Source organism: Fusarium mangiferae (genome assembly GCF_900044065.1).
Source record: "Fusarium mangiferae strain MRC7560 genome assembly, contig: FMAN_scaffold019, whole genome shotgun sequence".
Lineage (NCBI taxonomy): Eukaryota > Fungi > Ascomycota > Sordariomycetes > Hypocreales > Nectriaceae > Fusarium > Fusarium mangiferae.
The window spans coordinates 252,566-279,483 of record NW_024573939.1 but is presented as its reverse complement, the minus strand read 5'-3'; the positions used below and the strand labels follow the sequence as shown (position 1 = coordinate 279,483).

At 46.5% G+C, this 26,918-nt stretch overlaps 4 protein-coding genes across 4 annotated transcripts; 2 read left to right on the top strand and 2 right to left on the bottom strand.

Annotated features, from left to right (window-relative positions):
* Nucleotides 1-110: 110 nt before the first annotated feature.
* On the top strand, nt 111-3,883 carry FMAN_15298 (uncharacterized protein; the record flags this gene model as incomplete). The annotated part of the gene is made up of 7 exons (XM_041824886.1): nt 111-449; nt 501-978; nt 1,028-1,201; nt 1,250-1,274; nt 1,319-1,897; nt 1,949-3,404; nt 3,461-3,883. The coding sequence occupies 7 exons, from the start codon at nt 111-113 to the stop codon at nt 3,881-3,883; spliced, it is 3,474 nt and encodes a 1,157-aa protein (XP_041690322.1).
* A 1,828-nt stretch (nt 3,884-5,711) lies between these two features.
* On the top strand, nt 5,712-6,377 carry FMAN_15297 (uncharacterized protein; the record flags this gene model as incomplete). The annotated part of the gene is made up of 1 exon (XM_041824885.1): nt 5,712-6,377. The coding sequence occupies one exon, from the start codon at nt 5,712-5,714 to the stop codon at nt 6,375-6,377; it is 666 nt and encodes a 221-aa protein (XP_041690321.1).
* A 4,328-nt stretch (nt 6,378-10,705) lies between these two features.
* Nucleotides 10,706-14,796, bottom strand: FMAN_15296 (uncharacterized protein; the record flags this gene model as incomplete). Its single annotated transcript, XM_041824884.1, has 4 exons — nt 10,706-11,138; nt 11,187-14,188; nt 14,237-14,681; nt 14,726-14,796. 4 exons carry the CDS (start codon nt 14,794-14,796, stop codon nt 10,706-10,708), a joined length of 3,951 nt encoding a protein of 1,316 aa, XP_041690320.1.
* A 5,763-nt stretch (nt 14,797-20,559) lies between these two features.
* FMAN_15295 (uncharacterized protein) lies at nt 20,560-21,831 on the bottom strand (the record flags this gene model as incomplete). The annotated part of the gene is made up of 2 exons (XM_041824883.1): nt 20,560-20,988; nt 21,034-21,831. 2 exons carry the CDS (start codon nt 21,829-21,831, stop codon nt 20,560-20,562), a joined length of 1,227 nt encoding a protein of 408 aa, XP_041690319.1.
* Between the last annotated feature and the right edge of the window lie 5,087 nt (nt 21,832-26,918).

The following is a 26,918-nucleotide window of genomic DNA, read 5'->3' as shown; positions in this document are numbered from 1 at the left end:
TCCATCAGCAGCTTCAGCCTCACTTTCTCCGCAACGCAGCTGGAAAGCGAGTCTGACAGTCTTTCAACCCCTCTTACTCATCCCAAACTGTCCTCAACAACAGAGACGCAATGGACCTCACGCAATCCTCACAAGCGGTTACATCTTCTGTACCTAAAAGGGGGGACCAGATATTGCAAAATGCCATCAACTCATTTCGGACCGTTCTCACACCCGAGCAGCTTGCCGAGTTCGACTGTATCGAATCTGTACCAGAAACAGATGCGGTTCTCGTATTCACGGCTGAATTAGATCTTCGACGACAAAACAAGAAAGGCAAAAGTATCGCCAGCCGTCTATTTCCCGTCCTTCAAGCAGTGCACAGCTTTACGTCTATCATCGATACGTTCATCTCATCAAACCCTACCATTGCAGCCCTTGTTTGGGGAAGTGTAAAAATGACAATGACAGTAAGTGTCCGACTGATGGCCTATATTTCTATCATGATTAATCATCACTAGATCATGCTCAATGCTGCGTCTTATTATGAAGCCTTTATTGAGCTATGTATTGAGCTTGGCAGGATTTGCCCCAGGTTTGAGCAATATCAGGCTCTGTTCCCCACCTCTAAACGCCTACAGGAAGCCTTGTGCACTTTTAACGCCTGCATAATCGATTGCTGTAGGCGCGTCATCGCAATGCCGAAAAGCTCGAGTGGCTGGACCTCACCGCTCAATCCACTCAATCCGTCGTTCTGGCAGTCATTTCAGCAGGTCTTTGAGTCTGATCTACAGAAGCTCCGTGATCATAGTAAGAACGTCAACAAGGAGATTAGGCTTGCAGCAGATCAGTCACAGTATCGGAACAACGAGCTCCAAAGGCTAGAGAATGAACAAGCCGACCGGTCCAGGCGGTCGCTCAGTCGCTTCATGTCCCGCACGCGTGATAACTTTGACACAATGCACAGGTTACAGATCATGAAAAAAGAGGAATTAGAGAGTGAGCTTGTACAAAAGTGGAGAAGAAGAATGTTATTAACACATTCAAGGACAAACCAATCAAAAGCTTCTGGACTCTTTGTCTTCTTATGACTACATCAAACCTCTGAAACAAGCCCGCCAGAAGCGGTACCCCAAATCAGCAGAATGGATCTTCAACACAGACGAGTTCAAACGCTGGGTCAATGGGAATACACCAAACTTGCTCTGGTGTTCTGGGAAAAGTAAGCCTTGCTTGTTCCTATTGATCTTGTCTCTCTAACATTTCGTAGTGGGATCGGGAAAGTCAATCATCTCGTAAGTATGTATACGTGAACTTGAGTTGCCACTAACGACCGTAGTGCAAGTGTAATCGACTACTTTTTGACTCACCGATCTAGCGCTCAAAGCTGTGTAACATTCTTTTTCTCACGATTTGACGACTCAGAGTCAATGAGAGCTGAAACTATTATACGAGCTCTAGCTAGGCAGTTGATCACCATCCAGGATGTTTTAGGTGATACCAAGCAGGCTTTGGAGACCTTACGAAAAGCCCAGGAAGATATCTCATCGGAACTTTCTCGGCTCTTGACCCGTCTACTATTAAGAAAAGGTCCACCGTCGTGGATTATACTAGATGGTATAGATGAGTGTCAAAAAGAAGAGCGCCAAATAATCATCAAGGTGTTGATATCAATGCTGAATGATGGTGCTAACGCCAGGTTGTTTATCACCAGCCGGGATCATGCAACTTCTATCTTTAATGGAGTCTCTGCCAACCTAGAAGAAGTTTCTATGAATTGCTCTCTTGCCCGAGATGGCATGGCCCAACTAGTTGATCAGGCTGTGCAAAAGTGTGTTGATACTGAAGAGCTACTAGTTAGCGATCAGACACTTATAACCGAGATTAAGAACACTCTCACACAGCACGCTGACGGCATGTATGTTTCTAAGATCTCGCTGATACTGGCAGGAACTGATTTTAATTCTAGGATTCTCTGGGTAACTCTGATCCTTAGATACCTCTGCAGCCAGCCAAGCAACGAAAGGATCCGCGAAGGAATCGCTTTGAAGAATCTACCAAGAAACCTAACAGATATCTTTAACCGGGTTCTAGATCGAATTATCTCCGAAGAGAAAGATAATATCGTTCAAGCACTTCTTCCGTGGATAGCGGCAGCGAAGCAGCCACTAACGCTATCCCAACTCGAAGAGTGCTGTCTGATCAGTCCACTTCAAGAGTACACTATCCGAGATCGATATGTGAATGGAATTCATCTTATCGACACTTGGTTCCAAAGTCTCGTTGAAGTTGACTATGAGACAAAAACGGTTCATTTTATCCATGCCTGCGTTCAACAATTCTTTCTCACCACATCAGATAATCCGGCCTTTTCGAACTTTCGTGTTCGAATTCAAGATGCTGACCGCCACATGGGAGAAATTTGCGTTACATACTTGAACTTCAATGATTTCAAGACAACCTTAGCCCGAGTTCGTCCACCCCTGCCACCAATAGGTCCTGGCGAGATCTGCCAGAAGGCCCTCAGCAATGAGTGGGGTTGGCCTAGAACACTGAGGCTTTCTCAGAGAATTCGCGGTCACAAGCGACGGGCTGCTGATATTGATCGAACTACTGCTTCGTGTACAAGAGTGCCTGATGCAGGAGTTCAAGAAACGACAACCCTTGATCATCCATTTCTTGCATATGCTTCGGACCATTGGCTTTCACACTCGGTTAACTTCGACCAGGAGCATTGTCAAACATGGAGTCTATGGAAGAATATGCTGATGTGTGGGCATGAACTCGCTGCATCGCCAGTGTCTGAAAAACACCATCAGACTATAGATAAAGCTCTTGTTCACTGGGCTATTTGTAAACCGCACTCCGCACTTTTGCATATCGTCGCTGCTTCCACGGAGCTCATTGAACAACATCACCGGGCCCTGTTCGACTATGTGTTAGAAGAGAGTGATATCAAGCTTCTGTATCACATGGTGAATACTAACAAATTGGGCCCGGCATTCAATTCACTGTGCTGTAGAGCGGCAGGAGATGGCAGTCTTGAGATTGTCAAAGCGCTATTTGAAGCCGGCGTGAATATCAACATGCCGGGGTTCGGAAATTGGCTCCGTTCTCTCCCTCTCGGAGAGGCTGTTGCGCAAGGCCACATCAAAGTGATAGAATATCTTCTACGGCAGGGGGCAGACCCTGACTTGCTGATTGGGGATCGTCAGACTACTTCATTGGAATTAGCGGCAGAATTAAGTGAGTTGAAAAGTCTCCAGACTTGCAAGTTACTTATCGATGCTGGGGTTAACTTGAAGAATACTGAGGCACTGGTGAGGTCTTGTGATCGTGGCCACAAGGAAACGATAAAGCTCCTCCTTAGCGCGGGTGTTGATGTCAACACCGCATTTCCTGCGCGACGATGGTATCTCCGCTATGTAGGTAGTTAGGTCAATTATCGACACTCTCAGCATACGCTAATGAGAACACGCAGGACGGCGGTTCCTATGTATACGCAGAGAAAACGGCCCTACTAGAGGCTTTTTCTGCACTAAAACCAGAATTCGATATTATTCAGCTTCTAATTGGAGCTGGAGCCAAGATAAATATAGGAAGCCCACAGGAAGGTGGCTACAGACTCTTGCGAGAAGCGATCAGAAGTCGCGACTGCAATTTGGTGAAGATACTCATAAGAGAAGGCGCTAATCCAAGTGGGAGGCCTGGTCTTTATATTGATGATACTCCATTGGTATTAGCAATTGATGAAGGCTTGTTTGAAATCATTCATTTTTTGCTGGATAGTGGTGCCAAGGTTGAAGGTTTCAGCTGCATAGCTGAAAGAATACCGGATCGCTTCAAAAATGGAAAAGACTATGAAGAGCTATCAAGCAGACTAAAACAAGCAGACCAAAAATAGGTAGGGTTGCTTCTTCCTATCTCTATAAGATAACTTAAACTAACTTAAGAAAAGAGCCCTCCTCTTTCATTTCTAGTTATCTTATACACATCCTGTTGCCTGCCCTTACGTATGACTTAAAGCTTGGAGTAAGGAATCTGATATACGTGACTGTGACACTTATTAAGTAAATAGAGCCTTCCGCGCAGCTAATCAACCGGAGCTCGTTTGCTACACCGGGGTTATGGAATGATTCCAAGCCCGCGCGGATGCTAGTTTCAGTGTTCAAGGCCGCATTAGGGTCATGGTTTCCAAAGCAAGATACGGCAGATGACTGCTGAGACTATAAAGGGCTTGCCTGGCTTACCATCGTACAAGGCAATATACAACATGCAGATCGCGGCACTTTCATCCATGTAGCATAACGAATCGCTCGGTGCAATATTCACCCTCAGAATTCTATTACGCTGAACAAGGTATACTTGCTGTGATTTCAAAACACTGTCTGGGAATTAAAAGCTTTCTCAGCCCTCCATGCCAGTTCCATGCCTCCAGTAGGGCTCACTTGGCATAGATAAAATCAAAAGTTACTATCCCAATGTTCTTCGGGACATATCGTCTTGTGATGCATTTTCATGAACTATTGTCGGGTCACATGACTTCAGCCCTCCTTGGCAAGCTACAAAAGTCAAAGACTGCCAAGCTTTTGTCAACGCAGCGTACAATTAATAAGTTGACAAGTGTGTAATAACGCTCGTGAAAGCTTCTGGGTAAAAGCTCATATTAAGGGAAAAAATACCGTATTCTCATTCGTCAACTGTATTTGCAGCCTAAAGGTTAACCTTATAGGCGGCAGTCATCACCATAGTGTAATAATGCATGTGATTATACTGACGGCCATGCGACTGACGAAAGAAGCAATGGAATGGAGTTCCTTGATCATTTTATTCTTCACTCTGATGTCGTTCTCATACTCATTGTCACCTATGAAGATGTCATTATCTTTGACTATATAGTTTTACCTCATTCTATATTCTTTTTATTCTCCCTGATGCCAAATTAGAACTAAGCATAACCTAGGCTATGACCGATATTTAAAGCCAATTACCTCCACAGCGACAACAGGGGTCGGAAGCGCATAAGAAGCAGAAAGCACGGAACTTCCAGCTCTCTGATCTAGGATGAGGATGTAATTTAAAACCAAAATGTGGTTTGAACACCATTAGGCATAATAGAGATGGATAGAGCAATATGCCTTGCTAGCCCTTGATAACAGAGACAATAAAAAACCTAGGAAGCATCATCGCGAGTTTCGGATGTTTCATCTTTGAGGTTGGAGCCTTTGGATCATTTCGCCTGGTTCTGGCGGGCTGTCGTGTGTGCGAAAAATGGCCATCAGTAATGCTCAGGAAGAAGATCATAATCTAGTTGTTTACGTGACAAGAAGGTGTTGGCTCAAATCCCGACGAACGGGCAACTGGATGTTACCGCTCAAGAAATAAAATCTCGATACGATCGTACGACCGACTTTCATCCAGTAGCGGAATCATCACATTTATACTGTCCTCCTTGTTTCGAGCCCCAAAGGAAGTTCGTACGTCAAGCAGCTGTCCTCCAGGCCTCGTTCGTCGCTAACAGGAAAACCTGCCAAACCTTCCTCACTGGCGAATGCCATAGTCTGAATTTTAGAGTTCCCCGCCTCTCTTGTCAGTGATGCTATATGAATGCTCATGAGGATGAATGTTGAGGCTGTGGCCTGCTGAGATTTCACTTTATATGCTGAACCGCGAAACGCCGAATGAAACACTTCATGGAAGCCAGAGAGACCCAGTGCTCTCATAGAAACAGCATGAATTCGGTCGACGGTAGGTCTCAGAAGCGGATACGAGCGCAGTATTCCTCCATTTTCCAATTGCTTGCGGCCGAGATCCGCCATGAGATTTGGGACCTGGCTAGCCCATGCACCATTGAGGAGTATTGCACCGGAGATGACATTAGACACATCAAGCCGCACCCGTTCTTTTCTACTTGCCGCGAAAGTCGCAGATCCTACCTCCATGGTGCTACATACCTCGAAGCCACTGGACGTCCGAGAGATGCAGAACTAGCAAACATATTATTTCACTTCGACCGAGACCATTTCCGTCTATATTGTCTCGAGGCATTTTTATACACTGTCCACTACAGTCTAGAGTGGCTTCTTAAGTACCTGAGAAAGATGGTAGTACCGCCTGACAGTTTGCAGGACACAGAAAGGCTCCTATGCCTGCATCCCAAAGGAATGGAAATCCGAGTCTGTCTTGCTGATATTCCAAATCTTCTGATCGTCTTCCCGCCCTCTACATTCCGTCGCGCTTGTACCGTCGACCTCTGTGCCAGGCGGGCGGATGAATCTGATGGGACGTACGATGGCTTACCCTCCAGTCAAGCGCTTCAGAGAGAGGAGGAGTGGTGCCAGAAATGTCAAGTTGAGAAGGGAGAGAAGTTTCGAGATCTTTGTCCATCATGCCTCTAGGCGAAGGAAATCCACATAGCAGGGATACGTGGGCAAATATTGGTAGGGCTCTGGAACTGGGACCTGATGTTCGATAAAGACTTACCACAAAGGCCACCAGTTGAGGAAATGAAGATGGCCAGATTGCCAATGCTTGTATTTTTCCGTGAGGCCCAGCCAGCCCATGGATGAAGAGTCGTTGGAGCGACTCAGAGCTATGGCTGATGAGCCCGAACCCGAGATTCATTGCGAGAAACATGAAATCGACCCAAAATGTGTCACTGGCACTTGCATACACTAAAGGTGACTGGATGTCTATCAAGAAATATAAAATAAGGAAGGCATTTATATTAAGGGGTGCTTCGTTCAACCTTGTTGACATGCCCAGGAAGTGAAGTTCCGTATAATGAATCGTGAGCACCGTGATATAAATTGATCAGCCATGGTCACAATGAGAATACACTCGTTGAAGGTATTTTATCATTCTTTCTGGCCCTAGGCTATCTCAAAAAGGTGGAACCATCCGACCTTGCCTGGCCTCCTCATCATGAGCTGTTCTTGATGGAGCTTCCCGGCAAACCACCCCTGAGGGGTATGGGGTTGTTCCTCTCAGTCTTTCTTTGAACAAGTTCTCACGAGTGTAAGCAATGGCATTAGAGCGATTTCAACATCACAAGGCTTTTTCGGCTGCCACGCGATCCTGTTAAAGCCGGCATTGGGGTCGAGGTCAAACTCAGAAACGGAGAAGGAGCGGAACTACATTCAATAGGATGGCTACTAATGTTTCGACCCGTTTCTTCGGTTCTTTCTATCAATTTGGATTAGATCTTAGTCAAAACCTCTGGAACTTCTGTCCTTACATTTCTACGGCCATCTTATATACTAGAGTGATTCAATGGACCCTGCTGTTGAGTGAGCAGTAATACCTGCTTAGCCTCGAAGGCCTCACTTCTAAAACCTTGCACCATAACAAATGTACCGTCAGCTCTGACCCTGGGGCGCCTTTGGGTTAATACCCTCATGATGTTTGACAGGTTCGATGACCGAGAGCATAAGACGTTGTGTAAGCGCACCAGGCTTGTTTATGGGGTAGTTGTTTCTTCCATTCTGAAGAACGGTCTTCCCCAAATATCATGAGTACTATACTTCAGGTCTCATGTATGGACTGTTCCGTGAATTGCATTTACATAGTGCTTGCTAAGATAACTGGTGTTATTATCCTGATTGAAAGATCGTTATAGGACCAAGCGACAATATGTTCAGAACCTGGAATAGAGACTTCCCGTCATCTACACTTGAGCTTATAAGATGGCGAAAATTTGTGGACGAGTACTGGAAGAGGGCGGAATCCTGCTATAAAGTTTGGATTATGTATCCATATTTTGCCTCGGCTTTTATCTGTCGATGATGCCAGTTAGGACAAAGACACCCCTGCTTGATCATTCGTGATGTTGGGACAGAAGGACCGTGGCATTTTCTTCCAGTCCTCCAGCTCCTTTCTGTTAGTAGCATCGCCAGAGAGCTGTAGTGGCGTCCATAATGCAATACAGAATATCGCAAACCAGTTCTGTATACATGGATTTCTTCGGTCAATTATACATAATATTGGTCATCTACCTCACTCAAATCATCAATTCTGGCTGATCTTGCAGTCCAATATCAAGATCTTGGGGGAGGTTTTACGGATTGGATGTCATACACCAACGTGTAGCCATATCTCTCCGTCTCTCCTTTGTCCTTACCTTAGCCGAAAGTCAAGCGGGAAACTGCTTCTCTTCATCTAGTTGCAAGATGTTAGCCATCTTAGACTTGACCTCGACAGCTGTCCCACCGCACGGTTCAGAAAGTCTCGGCTGCTCGCTGTGGCTACTGGGAATGTCTGACACCTATCAGTGGGCCTGCAGCGCGAAAATGGCGGAGTATTTGCTTGCGATTGGTCTTATAGCATACTGGCTTTTGGTCTCTGCCAGGGCAGAGGCGCTAGAATAAGATAGTAGTCTTACGGTCGACAGAGCTTCCATAATCATAGAATTCTCAGGTCTACCACAATTACTCCACATCGACACTCGTCTGGTTCCCGTACGCATTGATGCGATGCTGCCCAGCCAAGACCTCCGCCGTTCTCTGCGATTGGCAGACGAGATATTTACCATAGAAACGCAGTTTTACAGGGACCAGGGGAGCTTTAATTGATCTCGTTCCTCGAGTCGCATTATCTTTGTCAACACGAGCTTGAATCAGCAGACAGAACTTAGTCGTCCTGGCTCTTAAGCTGAGTCTTTTCCTCCTCTCTCTTTACCTCATCCAAGTCACTATTCGCCTATTTTCCTTCATGGTGCCGTCTGATCCTAGGAATAATAGATGCTGCGTTATTCCAAGCGCAGAGGATTTCTCAGGTTACATAGGTTGACTTAAATATTCCAGAAGAATTATGATCGACAGTACGGCTGTACTTTTGCCAAACTGGGACAGGACACAAAAGCACCAGCTTATGTTATGCAAGCCTTGTCTACAAGACTATCTCCTCTCGGCCGGATTAAGCTCTCAGCCACAGGTCTCAGCGGCAAATGACACTTCTAGCTCACAACTTAGACTTTGAAGATCCCGGCCATGTCAGTATGATACTAGAGTGAGGGGTGTTAGGAGGTAAGTCAACTCCAAGGAGGATCTTCTGGTCTGTGTCTCTCCAGAAGCATCTCCTACAGCTCTTTTCGTTAGTAAAATAACATACTATATGATTCCAGTCTTCTCAAACTCTTCCAGAATTGGTCGAAAACGTCTATCACAATTGTTAGTCGAAAGGGAATCCCAAAAGATTTAGCAAGAATATTCCGAGCTCGGTTGACGCAATTACCCACCTCATCACATTGTCCTTTATCGCTACGGGTCCAAGTATTAATGCCTTGAATACATCAACAGTATATGTGCCAGTCATGAAGGCGCTGATGCTATTGTCCTGAGGGCCGTTAACGTGAGTTCTGTTTCTCGGGATTGAGTATGGGGAACTGAGATACACTGTGATCTTGGATAGATTCGTGATCAGTCTAATATACAGATACAAGCTGAGTTTACAAAAGCAATACGAACAAAGACACCTCAAATTTCAGTCTTGTATCTATATACTGAGCGAGAGTCGCGGGCATTCTGTAGTTACGTTGTTGTGCTCCAGCCTCTGGGATTCCAAAACCTGGATAAAGGTACTTAAAGTCATCGTGAAACCGCTTAGGTAGAAGCACATATTGATGAAAATCACATTAATTCCTTCTATTTTTCTTGTGTATCCGCAATTAAGTTTAAGCTTATACGAAGCAATCAACTCAAATTAATGGCATTACAGTTACAGTCTCCCGAGCCTCGGTATTGAGAATGGGGCGATTCTGAGCTTCAAAATCACGAGCTGTAGCATTTTAGACAGGCAGTTCTAGAAATCTGAATACAGTGTTGCTGGTTTTGATCATACATTTCGAGGGACTGAATATCCATTTCAGACTTGGAGGGCCATTTTAGGACTCCATTTTGAACTACTGTTGCTGAAAATTCTCTGAGAGCTGCATAGCAAGCCCACTAATGACAAGAAATTCAAGTTCACTCATCCAAACAGCCTTTTTCCCACATCCACGAGCCACTATGCATGGAAACTCCGAAGGTCCCGCCGTTGTGAGAGCCTCTGGAGTAACCTCGCAGACTTTTCACGGCATCTTGGCCACATTTCAAAGGAGGAACAAGAGCCGATCCGCTGTAAGCAAGTCCTGAGGCCTCACAGTCATCTCAAAGCTTGCGTTAGTTTTCCCGACGGCATGCCTTATAGCGAAGCAAAACGAAAATTATGAATTAGGCTTTGACCACAAACCAGCCAATCAATAGACCGAGCTAAGGACCTTACATTCTCTGTGATCTGTATCATCCTAAGTCTTGACAGAAGGCTCACGTAGACCTTTCTAACTCCGGCGTTCACAGTCTGTTTTTTGATGATGGGTGGTACTTCACGGCGATGTCTAAGGTCGCTTTACGAGGTAGAGAGGCAAAGCTTTATGACTGTTCCTGTGCTTCTGAGCTGCTGACTATCAACTCGTTAGTATTGACATTGACTTTCTTCACAAGGGGATGAGACATGGCATGCAAAGGCTTTGGTTTATGCTGCAGTTTCATCCGAAAGAAAAAGCATGTGTTCGTGCAGATCCACAGATTGTTCCCAGACAAATGTCAGTACATAGTCACGTCAGTGGCATCGCAAAACGCATATCTCAGAAATCTTCCGAAGCCCATTCATGGCTGGCAGATTGGATACCCGGGCCGCTGACTCTGCTTCGCATGGGGGCCAGAAGGCCAAGCCAGCGCTTACTACTAATTTAATCTTTTTCCTTTTTACGACATGACTCCCCCAATTTATCCGTCCACTTCCCGCGAGTAGCCATATGACTATGCTTCAAATGCTGCCGAAAGTGATCCGCTCGGTAAAATTTCTTCGTACTGTTGCACTCCTTAAACTTGTGAACCTCTTGCAAGTGCCTTATGCGTTCATCCCAATCTTGTTCTGTAGGATAGGTCCCGTTCCCGGCCGCACCAGAACGTGGAAAGTCATCGCCACAAAATCCGCATGTGTCACATTTTTTGGGTTGCTGACTTGACTCCTGAAAGGCGCTGTCGTAGCCTGGTAGGTTTGAACAGGACCAAGAGTGTTTTCTAATATGCAGCGAGTTCTGATGCCTCTCTGCTTCCGCTTGTGACTTGAATCTATTGCCGCAGTATGAACACTCGAATTGTTTCTCAGACTCGTGTGCTCTATTACACTATTAGTGAAGGCGAAGATGACATGACTAAGAGGCTTACGCGAGTTCTTCTGGTGTATCAAACTTTTTCGGTTTCTTGGGGCAGCATTCACACACGAAGAATCCTATAACCTTTGTCCCTCCGAAGTCTTGGGAATTAACAGGTGTCCCTCTGAAGTCCTTGGAATTAACAGGCCTCGGACTCTCGAGTCTTGGGGAGAATCGGTCGTATCCATCGTGGCTACTGGCAGAGCCGAAGCTGGCGACACTGACTTGTCTTCTGGGTACGCGGTTAAGGCTTTGGGGGCTCTCGCCTCGCCATCTTGGGCGGGACATTAGAGGAGGGTGTTCTTGAGGATCAACTTGGGGTATTGAAAGAGGCACGGGAAGCGAACTCCGTCGTGTCTCACCTCCCGATAGCTGATGACTCGGATAAAGAGTAGATCTTTGAGTATCAATTGTTGATGCTGGGAGGTCCTTTGTAAGAGGACTCCCTCGTCTCTTTTGACCACGACTGAATCGATCGTGAAAAGCGCTGATCCATGAGAAAAGCCCTAAGTCCTCCAAGAAATCAAGCAGTTCTACTCCCTCCGACACATCCTCTCTTAGCGATTTCCAACGATCCCATGTTATTTCATCATTAAGACGATCGAGAATTGGAGTTATATCAACCCCGTCGACGGGAGCTAGGCGAGCGTGTTCAAACATTGCGAATGTAGCATACGAGAGTAGCGCAGGGTGGTCCTCTAGAATCTGGGAGCGGGGTATGTCAGAGACATCCGAGAATGGAGCCCGTGGAATATCGATTAGCAAATCCGACTCATCAGTAGAAGTGTTGCTCTCTTCTAGCCATCGATGTACTGCCATGAACGGGTGTGACTCAGGGGAGCCTGTTATAGATTTCTCTGGTCTGCTATCATTCCCTGGTATAGTCTTGCGACGTAGAGGTAGAGTGATTGTGCCTTGTGGTGGACGCTCCTCATATCCGAGAGAGCAGTCACTATTCGAGTCCGTTAATGAAGCTGGCCTTTTTCCTTCATTTTTGTCCTTCCCTCGATGGGTAAGTCGTTGCCGTGCCCTTACCAAGGCATCGAGCTCACCGATGTTCACATAGTCCAGACAAGTGGCCATGATAGACAAGTGTCCACGACCAATAGCATGGGTCGAGAAACTCGGGTCCAGCGCTGAGAACCCATTGCCTCTCAAGAAGAAGTCTCGTACTGACTCGTGGATTACCTGTACGATCCTAGTACCTCCGTGTTCAAGGGTTAACGATCCCGCGTCTACACCCACTGACGACACGTCAGAGCCTGAGCCATGCGGCGGGACCTCGATCGCCCCTGTTACCTCGATCAGTCCCAGAGAAAGAGTATTGATCTGTTTCACCAGCTGCTCATCGGTTGCTGTAAAGTAATCTGATGCTCGCCATTCAGCAAGTGACGTTGGTGTAGGATGCCTGATAAACCCCATTATGTGATGCCACTCGTGAAGACGAAGTGGTTTTGTGGATAAGGTAGCCCACTGGAATATCTTCACAGCGATGTTCTTCCTTCCGGGTGTGAAATGTGACAACATCTCGGAGAACAGAGTCTCAAGAGCTTGCGGGGTGTTTTGAACACGCTTGGTCAAGTATTCGAGACTCCTGCCTTCGTCCCAGCTTCGAAGCAAGTCGTCAACCACCAGGACTACCCAGAGGAACATGCCATCTGACCTTTCTCTGATCTTCTCTTCCAAGACTTGCCATTGGGCGTTTTGGATGCCAATTCCAATCTCGATCCTCTGTTTTAGATATGTCGAGATGTCGTGGCCGTTGTGTTGTTCCATGATGATTTCTGGGCAGTCACTCACAGTGACAGAGGGGGAATGCCGACTCGATAGACAGACTTTTAGATCGATCCCGGAAGCGAAGGCTGACTTTGTGATCTTCCGCCAGAAGTAAGCTAGATCTCGCACATTGCCTGAGTCACACTCATCCAGAGCATCGACGAAGATCGATAATTTGCTGCTTCTTTTCTGGAGAATCATCTTTTCTAGCGCTGCCTTGAGTTCAGCTTCTTGCCAGGCAATAACTTCTGATGCCATGAAGCACCCAGTCTTGGTCTTTGCATCACAAATTTCTTGGAAAGATTGCATGACAAGGGGATTCTTGGAACAAAGCTGATAGATCAACGACCGAAAAAGACCGACAACTGAGTGTTCAAGTTCATCGCCTTTGCCGCTAAAGAAGAACGCCGCTGTTTGAGATGGCACTGATGCTTCTGCTTGTCTTCGGGTTGCTCGACGGAACGCTTCTCCCATCAACATTGACTTTCCGGAGCCCGGTTTACCTTTTATCCAGATAAGTCCTTGATGTCTTTCCTGATTTCGTCCGTTTAGCCAATCTTGAAAGTTTTCATCATCAAAAAGCCAATGACATGTCTGGTCAGCTGGGCTGCCCAAAGTCTCGTAGCGTCTATTGATGGCTGGAAACCACAATGACTGGAGCCATGCTTTACCGGCTTGATCCTGGAAAGTGTGCCCGGAATGTTGAGACACCCCAACACTCGGCACTGGGCTGTTCCTTTCTCCCCAGCGTCCAAGTGACTCTAGTTTGTTAGTTGTCGTAATCAAAAGGTAGGTAGAGCGGATCTCGCCAGCGACTTTGCGATAGTTTGGGTCGTCTTTCCCTGAGTACCGACACATCTCGAGATGATCAGCTTGCAGTGTCTCAGCATGTTCTCGATGATTTCCAAGGAGCGAGGAGTATTCAGGAACAACCTTCTTCCCCAACTTGGGGAGAATGAGCCCTTCTTGGAAAGTCTTGACCCGAAAGTTATTCGTATGCCAAAGCCGGGAAAACTCCTCCTGTGCTCTCTCCAGATCTGTGTTCTTCAGGCCGAGGGAGTCTAGAATGACTGGAGTCGTGGCTACTCCTAAGGCACTGAGCAGCGACCGAGCTACTTCCCCTTTAGCGGCAATGTCTACACTACCGCGGTGTGGTGTGCCAAGGAAAATAACTGCTTCGACCGACTCAAGGATATTTTGATGCTCACATCGTGTGGATGATGAAGATCTCGAAAGCATCTGCAGGATAGATTAATGGTTGAAATAGAATTCCACCAATTGACATACCTCCTTGAAAATAATGCCGCCGAGGCTGTGAGCTACACATATCAGAGGACGATGGAGGGGCCTCTCCAGGGCAAGCGCAAAAAGAAGATCTTTGGAATGTGAAAAGACACTATTCTCACTGACTGCGCCAGCCGAGTATTTAGTTATCTTGCTATCATATCCAAACACGAGAATGCGTGAATCTGGGAAGTCCTTGGAGAGAAGGTCGACAGGCCAAAACACCACGGCGGGGTTGGCATCGTCGTGCAATGCGTCAGGCCTAGGTTCTGTTGCCGTGTTCCGAGATGTTCGATGGAGGCGATCCAGAGCGCGACCGAGGACACTCCTCCGAGAACTCTTCCTCGATGGCTCAGAGGTTGTTAACGGCTCTTGTATCCCGGGGGCCTTTTTGGAACTAGTCCATGTCTTCCGAGGATGACCACCGAGGCCGTGTACGAACAGGATGCTGACTAGTCAATAGAAAGCACTAGAAGCACCATGAGAACGTACTCTACAACTGGAGCGCTGTCTTCAGGTTCATAAACGATAGAGATTCCGGTATCTCGAATGAAGCTCTCCATGTTAGAAAGATGTGGCACTGCGCTATGTGACTGGAACAATGGTGCCCAGCAAACCCGACGGCGGGGTTAATGCTTACCTCTGTGAACGTGGTTGTTGATTGGACGACCTCAGCAACCCCCACTAATCACAATGTTTCCATCTTGAATTAACGTGCATATTTAAGAAAGGTTGGCAAAGGTGCACTATGGCTAAAATATTATCTACGCTCTCACGCTTATGGTTGTCTTGGCTGTGATGGCGATTCCAGCAGAAGCCGGTTAAGAGTTCTGCATGGAATTCACGGCAATATCGCATTACAATTTCCCAATCTGGACTAGTCCGCCCTTGGTATTTCCACAGTCGTCTACCTACCTAACCTGGGGCATATGGGACTAAGGCCTTGTGGGCACTGACGAGATAGATTCAACCAAAAGAATTACTAGGTTAGGTGCCCAGTGGAATTTCTATTCATTATAGACAGTTTGTAAAGAAGCGTTTCCAGATCAGTTCCTGTGATGAGCGTTTATGAGCTGGTAGCTTTCCCCAGTTGCAGCTAGATCAGAACTATTTCGTGGCATCACCGACCAGCATGGCCAAGACGATGAGCGAAAAGAAAGAGAAAAGAAATACCTAAGGTCGAGCAAATTTACATTGCAGAAAAATGGTCTATGTGTGAGGGGATGAGTGGCTGATTGTACTGAAGTGGGCGTAATACTGAGGTTTCAAGAGATGTTTAATGTGGGAAGAAATAATCTTAAGATGAATTTTAGTGGGACAAGAGGTGAGATAAATTGTGTGGAGCAACGACGGCTCACGTCTGATAAAGGTATCTTAAGATGGATGCGAGATAAGAAAAGCAAGCTAAGATAAGCTTCGTCAAGCTAATTTGGGCCGCAGTTTTCCCGAAAGATGAGTCGCACACGGGCCACAAGAAGGGTTGACTGGGCTTGTGGTCCATGCACAATTCCACTTTACGGAAAGCGCAGATCATTAGTCACTACGAGCATTCAGTTTTGATCGAAAGAGCTTGATTCTTCAATTCAAGGTGGTGGTCAGATTGACCTTATGTGTAGCCGTTTGCCTTATAAATACTTGTAAACTCGCTAATAACCTGTGACACCTCAGCCGTCAATACTTTACCAGACACCTAAGTCACCATGTCCTGGGACTAGTATCATCTGGGGTCCCGCCGAGTGCATCTCTGTACAGTGGCACGAGTCTCCATTTCTGAGAATATTATCAACCTCGTCCCCAGCAGTCGCTTTCAAGTCTTTCTGATACCTTTTCAAGGCTTTTTATTGTCTCACATGGCCATGAGGATTTTCCCCTTCTTTGTAGGGTATATGTGGGGCGAAGCCTGTTTTCAGATCTTGACTTGAACAGAACAATTGTGTTGTTGTGTACAGTCCTCGTAAGTAAGCTATGGCGTCCAACATAATCCACAAGGTACGGTATACTACTGTTGAAGGAGACCACAGTACCTTCAGTCCAGCGAAACAACTTCACGGTTTGAAGGCTTTTGGGCCGGTCGCGGGGCCTGTTTAAGTGCCTGATGTCACCCTCTTACCGAGAAACATGGCACTAGAGCACAAGGTCGTCCTCACGCAATCAAGGCCTCCAGTGCCATAGTAAATCTACATCGGGTTGAATCAGAGGTGAGAGCTTGTAATGCTCCCATATGCAGGCTCATCGCCAGACATCACTCGTTTCAATCTCGTATTAGTTATACGGCATCACCTCCGCAGCCTAGCCATGAAATGTGAAGAAATCTCAAGTATTTACTCATGGAAGCCAGATTATGTTGAACACCGGGCTATTCTCGGAATGCCGAAGTTCGGGATGCCATACTTTGAGGTACCATGATTTCGAAAACTTAAGTGAGGCCAAGCCAACTCCGAACTGCAGCAGCTGGGCAAGCTAAAAGAAAAGCTCACACGGCACCCAAGCCGGCATCTATCTTTGCCATCCTAGCAATGAAATATACGCAACGGGATAACACATACTAGGTGGCATTCTGTCGATACACAAAGACACAGCAGGCGTCGGATAAAATAGCTAGAGTCATGGATGTTCAATAAACCAGGTGCGGTATCTGGGGAGAATGTATATAACTGTGAGACTCTGTACTGACAGCGATTGCGTATCGCTGAAGTCCATGTGCCGGAAGTCCGAGCCCTCAGTAATGTCAACAGGAATCCCACGACTTCCCGGACCGCCGATTATGATTTTGAGCCTGAGCGTAATAAAGAGATGTTGGTGGTATGCTGAGCCTTTTACAGACTTTCTATATCTCAACCTGTGAATCAAGCGGCCCTTCCACATACACCTGCAACAATTATGCTGATGACAAAGCATGCAAAATAATGATATACCTAGCGGAAGAAACCAAGCAAAAAAACTAGGCATGTTAACGCATTACGCGATGCCACTTAGATTTCTGGCTTGGCCTCGATGTATAGGGTTTTAGTTCGATCTCAATACTAGATATTTTGGCCGACCACGATGTCTTCATTCAACTCACAGCAGATTCCCATGTTTTACGAGGGCTGTTTACTCCGACTCGCTGTCACCGCGACACTAAGCTGCATCTCTACTCAAATCGCGCAAGTTTCGTTCCCACCACCTGCAATTTCAAGTCAACTGACAAATGCTTCGTGAAGACTGCCCCCATCAAGGAAAGTCAAGTAAAGTAAGAAGATTGTCCTAGCCGTGCTGATACCTTGCTAAACAGGATAACCCCATACACTGTCTATTGGGTGGGTGAAAGACAGATTGAAAGGTTCTGACTTGTCGTACACGGATAGTGATGATAGGTATGTGTATGATTATTGCTTTGTCTGATTGAAGCAATCAACTGGCTACATACAGGAACACCGATAGCTCCCACGCAATATGGTGATGCACAGAGTGGGTAGAGTCCACCAAGTCAAGATCTATTTGCAGCAGGACCTCCCATTTCCTGACGGTTTGCGATAGACTATAAAAGAATCTCCAAGTTTTAGGAATCCAAGACCGTCTCCTTCTACGTTCCCAAGCACAATCTGACTCTTGAACAAGTCAAGACATCCATTAAGGCAATCAAGAATGATAAGAGGATATTTGCGGGCTAGAGATGTAAGAAGCATAAGATGTAAATCCCGGCCGGCTCAAGAGAATGAACGTCTTGCATGAAAAGCCCAAGAACTCAAGACACAGGCTTCAGGAACTCCCATGAGGTCTGACTGCCGAAGAAATCACTTATACCTTCGAGGACCCGTTGAACATCCCTGTTAAGTGAAGGCCTTACTCAGTCAGTCACGTCGATATGTCAGGCCAGGCGATCACAGAACACCCTCAGCTCGGGGTAAGAGAACAATACCACCACGTCGCCGAACACCTTATCTTCTCCGCCAATCGCATACAATGTAAAAGCGAAACGTACCACGTCATCGTGAACAGCAAAGAATTGGGACACCGTCGATGTTGGATGACGCTGGTATTAGGCATAAGTCGTAGGAAATTTGGAATTGGTCCGGCACATAGACTGTGCCTGGTCAGCAATACCAGATCGTCAATAAGGACTAATCGATCGCTCGCTTGATCAGGCTTTGGCCTCAACAGACCAGTTGGGTTTGGCCAAGAGTATCATGCGTAGCTATCAATATATATATTTAGCTCGGGTGAAGTTATTGATGGCAAGACTATTGATCCGCCGAGTGGGAAACTCTTTTTGAGGTGTTCCGACTGTGAGCCAGCACCTCGGGCCTCCCGTATTTAAAGGTCTCCTACCGCCGTCCAATCTTCTGTCCCCGCATTTAAGTAATCACACTGCATCCGCTTGGAAGGTTGCTTGCGCCGCTTGCGAAGAGAAGAGCAATTGCGAGCATGGCAGTGAAACAACATCTACTGAAGGCTCACCGTGCCAACACTGAAGTTCTGTTCTCCAATGTCAGTAAGAGCTCTTTGACCGGCGTCTGGAGGATCTCGATGATGAGGCTCGAGATAACCCCCTTATCATCAGCCGAAAGGAACTGTGGGAAACCTGACACATGATTTTGACGGCAGCTACAGTAGCGGCTATTAAGAGGATCCTGAGAACGCCTTGCCTAGATCTGAGGTATAGCGACCAGCCTCAGACCACTGAGGAAGCCTCGAGGACAGCTCTTCAAGAACAGTTCTGTGAACTTGGTCTAACAAGGGTTAAATTCCTCTCTGAGGGGTTCTTTTGCTTACACGATGAGAATCTAACTAGTTGGTTACATATTGTACGTGCTCGATTAATGACACGTTCCTCTGCACCGGATGAATTCTGCTCTGCCAACGGAATAGCGATACAAAGGGAATAAGGTAGCAGCTCCAGGATCCGGCAACACTGCTCCCCGCAAAAGTCTTATTTACTCCAATCAGTCAATCATGAAAGTCCTTCTCGCCTTATTCAGAAAGCTTATCAGGCTGATCAAGTTTAGTCAAGAGGTCTACTATACCTAGAAATCCGCGAGCAAGGCGATGTGAGCACCGCGATGTATTAAGGCCTCGCCAAAAGGCACGGGCCGAGAAAAGAAGGTACACGAAAGCTGGCGATTCAAAACAGGCTATAGCATGGAATTTGTAATGGGGGAAGAGGACTTCTGCCTTTTCCTCTGATCTGCGACCTACAACGCTCCGTTACGGTGAAGGAATGTAGAAACCTTGGTGGTTATCGAGGGGATGGTTGATGCTGGTGATGGTCATACCAGAGACTTATTGCGCCGAGGGAGATATCTGAGGAGATAATGCATTCAGGATGTGAAGTAAAGTTTAATGGCTGATTGTGCGGAGCGTGGATCAAGTTCCTGACTGCGTTAGATGGTCTCATCAAAACTCGTTGGTAGCGACGGGTTTTATGGTAACGGCAGATACTTATTCTTTCAATATAATCGTACAGAAGATCTATAGCTTCTCACAGCAAATGAGTCCTTTAATGGGCTCTTTGGCGAGGAGCAAGCACCAAACTGGCCTTGGTTTAGTTCAGACAGCAAAACCCAGGTTTCCAGGCTTTGGTACGTGGGATTTGTTTGAATAGTTCCAGAAACAACACGCACTGCTTGGATACGACCAAGATTAATGCAGTCAGCCTCTATGGCGTCCTTAAAAAAGAGTGTGATGCACTTCCCAGAACCTGTGGCTTTATAGCAAAATGTCGCGAAACTAATCATGGCTAAGGTTCCTCATGCATCATTCCCCAAGCGAGGCGTCGATAAGTGATGAATGAGCTGCTACCAAGGATTTACGATCTCTCTGAGGAGCAAATCTTACTTTGCTTTATTATAAACAGCCTATTGATGGAACAATGATGAAACCATGGTGAGAATGCCTCTACTAGAGCCTCTGGCGTTCAACTAGTATGCCACAAAGCCCGACCCAGGGTCTAAGTCTGAACTAAGTTTTACTAAACTTGCCTAAAGCTTGTTAGTATTTAGAATGTATATCAAGTTTTGTTACCTCCGCTTATAGAGATACACATTAAGAGTACTGTCTTGGGCAATCAACATGCATGTCTGACTAATTTGTCTGTCACAAAGTCTGACTGAAAGTCTGACTACTGGTTTACCAACAGTATCAAAAGACACAATCCTAAACGCCGCCATATCCTATTCCTGTGGCAGCTTCTAGAGTTCATGCAAAGTAGGCTCCAACGCCAAGAGGGTATCATCCAACGCCTTGTCAAGTCAATCATCCGGCCTTTCTACGAAGAATCCAACCATCCAATATACGTATCGGTCATCCAAACCATTTCATTCGGAAATCCAATCCAATCCCAAAAATCAAGATGCCGCAGCTTCACTAGAGTCCAACTCCACGATAGGGGGTTTGGTGCAGGCACGTCCGTGTTGTGAACGTTTAGCAGGTCTCTGTTCATCGTTGAGTTCCAGATAATCCCCGTCTTCTGCATCTTGCTTCTTCCTCGCCGCACGATCCTTGGCATTCCACTGCTTTCTGTCCTCCTCAGCCATGGTTTCAACCGAGTCTGAGGACAGGCGACTCCGCTTTACACCGCGCTTGGAGCGCGAGCATTTGCGGCGCGGCTTAGACCGCCGTTCGGCTTCCAAGAGGGATTCGTATAGCTTTGAGTACGGAATCGAGATGCAGGGGTTCGGGTACCCATCGCAATCTGTATCAGGGATGAAGTCGTGAAGGTCGAGGACAAGTTTGTGGTCCTGATTGATTGGGTTTCCGTCGGCCGTTCGGAAAGGCTAGAACTGTCAGTTGACCCCATTGGTAGACGAACATGGGCATACCTGTGGCTGAACCACCTGCTCTATCTCCATCGTGACCTCATCGCTGTCGGCTTCTGGGTAGAATACAGGCTTCCATACTGAAATGGTAGACTCTTTCGACTTGCTTATGCTAAAACAAAGAACTGCCTTGATGTCCCCCCAGGAATGATGGATATACCCTTTGGCTAGCTTGGGGAGTTGCTTTGGGTCCTGGCTGTATGCAACTTCAAAGACAACATTTGGCAGCTCAGCATCGGCGTAGAGGAACTGTCCATCGGGAGAGCGCTTCAAAGGGACGTGTTCTTTGCTTTTGTCATCGCTATCAGAGACGTAGATGTCGACGTCGGAGGTCGCGCCTTTGACGATCCTGCTTGTCAAGGGACGGACGGCGTTATCATTACGGCCAAGCTCGGACAATGCGTCGAATATGGCGTCGGATATGAACTGAGAGAATAGGTCATGGGTTCTTGAAGGCATACGGATGGTGATATGCTCGAGTCGGGGTTCGTAGTCGAACCTGCGGAACGATGATTCGAGCTCGGGAAGAAGGCGGACAAAGTCTTCACCATTGAGGGGGAGACTTGTGAGCTTGTCGATGTCGCCTCTTATCTGCCACTCAAGTTTGACGTCAATGAGCCTTTGGGGTAGCTCGTCACCTGCTGAAGAGGCTCGTCTGCGCTCGCTGGAGGACGGCGGCGAAGGCAGCTGGGAAGACTTGCGCTCAGTCGGGGTGACCTTTCGCTGGGGCTTGACGGGGTGCGAAAGAGGAGCGTCAGGTAAGTCGTCGGGTGGAGGTGAGTCTTGGTGCGTAATCTCCATGCTTGGAGCGCGCGCGCGCGTCGGTCGTCGGTTTTTGTTGATGCTGATGCTGATGTTTTGTTTGGGTTTGGATTGAATGATGATGACGGAGCAGCTGAGAAGTGGGGGACCTGAAATCGCTTATCTTATCAGCGCAACGACCACTGGCAAACGCCACAGCGCCACAACGTTAACTATAACCCAAAAGCTCATCATAACTCATCAAGTCTGACCAAAACTCATTAAAACTCATCGCAGCCTACCTAATCTTAGTAGAGTTTTTATGATATCGTCATAAGATTTAGAAAACTCGGAAACAATTATCCTTTTTCGCTGATAATTGTTCAGACCATGTAGTGCCAAGATAGTCGCAGAAGTACGCATGGTTCTTGTTGGGATGAGAAGAGCCAGCTGTTGGATATGCGACTTTGGTAATGAGAATCTAGGTATGTGGTCTGTCTGGCTTCAATGTTTTCCTTGGTAGTAAATAGGAGTAGGATGAGTCCATATCTCTACTTGAAGATTCTTGACGTCTGGATATCTGACGTAAAGGTTGCCACCGACTGGGACAGGGTTACCTTTTCCACATTAATTAACAATGCCCTTATAATACAATCTTTAAGAAAATCGTTCTTATCCTTTACTGCTTTATCGCCGTAGCTCTCCTTTACTGTTTTGTCTGATATGCTCCTTAACGTGCTACCTTGCTATAAGAAAGTTCTATTACAGCTAGGATTTAGCTCAGCTTTTACATTAGTATTGTAAAGAAAAATATCAGAAATCAACATAAATGGGCCTCAATCCTTGCCCTCCCTTCTACCCGGTTAGAAAGCTACAGGTCGAACTCATCTAGGAGTAGGGATGGCACAGAGGATATTGCCCATATGTGTGGATTCATATTCCTTACCTTTATGTCAGATTTAAGACCTACTATACTCCCTGGAATATGCCGCAGCTTTAACATGAGCCACGCTGCAGTGTGTAAATAGTCGTATCGTGCTACTGGGTAAGACTCTCTCCTGTCCCTGCTCCTGATGGCTCGTAATACACAAGGTACGGCGCATAGACTGATAGTACTTGTCTTTCCGACTAAACGCCCCTTCAGCCCTATCCACCTCAGCTGAGGGAACAGATCTAACCATTTCACCCCTTGTATCCAGCTTCGGGTCGCCTTGGCAAACCCTAGACAACGTTTGTGTCACGATTCCACTACCACCACTTTCGAGATGGTTGATCCACTACCACCATGTATACCAGGCTCTTTAGGAGATGTTGCTGGGACGCTCACCACTGTGGTCCAGGATCAGTCGCTAAGATCTTCATTGCCACCCTTATCCTTGCGAGCGGGGTTCATCTCTCGGAAGTGATAGAAGTTCTCCCCACCCAAGGCTTCAACAGATAATTGAGGGAGACTAGCCGTAAGAGTCTAGCCTTGCACCGTTCTCATGCGACTCAGCCGCTTCCGCCACCTCTTTATTCAACTTGTCGAAAGAGATCGACAAAGACACCTACTGCGTTTTTACTGTCAGAGGACGCAGGACTGGGTTTGGATTGGCAGCGACGACAGTTATGTTCTGAGTGACCCATCTCGATGCTTTTGTCAGTAGCAAGGTATATCCTTCGGCATCAAAGCAATGCCTAATACCCTTGTACTCTTGTGTGATTCTGAATGACCACAATCGCGTCATCTTGAAAGCCAATATAGTACTCGATAAGCATCTGGATGCTCGGCTTGTCGTGGTTCTCGTGCTCTAGGTTGGATTGGCGATGAATAAATCTTGCAATGGATGCCCAGGATGCTGTGAGTCAGTAGATTGTACTCCTGGTGTTGTAGAAGTTGATGGTGCCGTATATAAAAGCGAGCTCTGGTATGTAGTTCCTGTCAAACTTGGCGAGATCGTACTTATCGGACTCGCGCTCAGCTGCCTCTTTATTAACCAGGACATTCAGGTCTACAACAGTCCGAGTCCGAGATAGTCTTTATCAACGCCTTAAAGAGAAAAAATGTTTACCTGAAGAGCCAGCATGATTTGACTTTACAGAAGTTGTGCTTGATCCTGGTCAAGTGATAGACGAGAGTTCACTTATATTGAACTCCTCATCCATCTTTTGCTCATAGGCAACCTCGCCAGCAGAGCCGCTTAGTAGTAGGGCCTGATGCTGGAATATGAGCGCCGTGCGCATCTAAGGCATACCTTTTGCATCTGTTTTCTAGGCCGTCCATACAGTTCAAAGTATTATGTGTCAGCCCGTGTTGTTATCGCTTCTGATCCAGATCCATATAAACGTGCTGTACGCTAACATGCTTCTGCGCGTTCTGCTAAGTCAAGAATGCATAGGAGGTCCGGCGTCCAGGGATTGATATGGTTCAGAAAGCCATACAGGGCAAATTATACATGGCTGAGATAAGTCGATTCTAAAGACCAAGGGAGAGGTCGCGGTAGCCCAATCTGGTGCAAATGGTTGCTTTTTATCAATCCACTGGATATAAAACTCTATGGCTTGCATATAGCTGCATCACTCATGAAGCAATACTTGCTGTCGAGTTGTCGAATGCCGTTGGATGAAGCCGAGATTCCATTTTTCCAGATTCCCTCATGCTTATCTGTCATCGAAGAATCACCATTGCTGATAGGTCTGTACCTCTTGAGAGCGCCACAAGGTCTGGTCTACGGCGATATTGCCGCGCGAGGACTTGAGATGACCCGTGATATAAAATCTCATGGAGACTTCCAGATCAAGAAAGTCCTATTTTCGCGCTGGCTTTAGGGTAGTACTTTCGCAAGATGCAATAAGCATCCGTACTTGGCCGCTGGAGTTCTAACTAATAACTGTACTGAGGCCACCTGGCAGATCTGGCAAGATATTATTCTTACCGGCCATTTAGGTAAAGACAGGTTATACTTATCGCAGACTTGTTGTCGGCGCTTAGACAAGAACCACCGTCTATGGCTTAGAGCGTCTTGACATCTGGGAGTCGTCATTCGAGATGAACACCGACATGGAAAAGGGAGAATGGAACCAGCAAGTCCATTGCTTCTCTTCGTACATTAAGGGAATCGGCCCTCCTGAGAGAGAGAATTGGCTCTCAATGTACGGATCTCAACCGCTAGCGCCACCTCGCCAGATCCTGAATCGTATCAGTTTCTGGGATCAAGATCTGTGAGGAAAGAGTTCACAATCACGCTTTTCTTTGCAGGGCTACTGTCGGGCTTTTCGATGTGCTCTTTATCTATGAAAATGGATAATAACTTGGCGATAACTGCCAAGCATGCTCGGGGACACCTGACATGCCTTTCACTGAATGACTAGGAGATTGACTTTGGGGATGAGCGTTGTAAAGGACACGAGACAGAACTAGACCGCCTACTAACTGAAATGTTGTTTCCTAATTGATGATTGTGTCTCTGAACCTGGTAGAGATATTGTTATCATAGACTCAGTGGAGTGTCTGTGATAGAAATGACCTAGTATTCTTAGCTTCCCTCCTTGTCTCTTCCTTGCTCTCGAATTCGCCGACTTAGTGTTCATACCGACAAGAATTGGAACCTCATGACGAGCAAGTACGGTAGAATCAGATTGTCGTTATTGCATGATGAGGAAACTAAAAATCATTCTTGTTTCTGCGTGTTAAATTACTAAAGCGTTCTTCCTTTATAAGGAAAGATATCGGGTTATTGCATCATCGGGGTAAAGATCTGGTAACCCAACCAGATGCAGCCCGTATCAAGCCGCTTTATGAAGAACTCTTCTGCTATGTAGGTCGGGTTGGGCTGTATCTGTCGTTAACATCAGATCTTTTCGCCGTTGACCAGATGATTGGAAACTGGGAAATGATTTTCGATATGGCGGGACTATCCACGACCAGATGTCTCTGGTCAGTGATCGGATGTAGTGAGCCTCTCCTATTCATTGGCGGTCTCGGCTCCCAGGTCGATGATGCGAGACGAGAGACTAACGCAATGGTGCTGTCAATGACTTTCCCGTTGGAAGAATTCGTCGCCCAAGGTAAGGGTTTTCGTCAATCTTTTGATCCAACAAAGGCATTACAAAACTCCTCTTCACACTTCACGTGGATATTCAAGTATCCTCCTTGGCCAAGTGTTGAGGGGAAGTCGTTTGTACCGACGACAACGAATAATTATAGTAACTTAGCCACACGAAGCTGTGCACTATCGAGGTGTATGATCTCCTTAGTTGTCAGGGTCACTATCCCTCTGTCGCAATCTGATAACGACACTTCCCCACCATTTACCTTGAAATATGAGAAAAGCCCCGACGATATGCCTGACGCATCGGAGATGGAGGGCTTTTGGTATTGTTGGTGCTAGTCCGCTTACTACTGGGACGACTACGAGCTGCAGCATGTCTCGATAGTACTTCAGCTCCTGTCTGGTTATCGCTGCTCCAGGACAAGCCTGGAGCTTGAAACGAGCGGGGTCAGTTCGGGGCGGAATCTGTAGCGACACGGAAAGGCACTTGGTGACAATAAGCGAAGGCCGAAGTTATCGATATACTTGTGATGCCACTCGCAGGGCTCCAACTGTTATTTGTATAGTGCTGCTCTCGTGCCTCTACAGTGATGTGCGTACGGACAACTGAGAATTTAGTCCTGTATGCTATGGTAGACAATATGTCTAATCACAGCGAACGCCACAGTTGACGTTACCGTGACAGTGAGACTGTTTGATCCGTCAAGTGCCCTCAATGTTGTAAAGCTTATCTTGGGCAATTGTGTTAGGTAGCTGGTATACTGCCCGGATCGCGTGAGAGTGAAGCACACCGTCTCGAAGTGAGAACCCATTAGCGTTATGGAATCGTGTCAGCATGGCCTGGGATGATGCCTACTGTTAATAGAAAGGGCTGAAAGTATTGCAAAATGATATTAGATCTTCTACCATTCTTACATTCCCCAGAGACTGAAACCAGCTAAATAAGCTAATTCCTCAAGTAACCCTATCAGTACATTATAGTCTATAAGATTCCCAATATAAGTAGTTATTGTAGTATAGCTCTTCTATAGATTAAGAACTTAGTGCTTAAGTATAGGTTTAAGTAGTTGTAAATCTACTAAGAATTAAAGAGCCTAAGCTTATAATTATTTAATA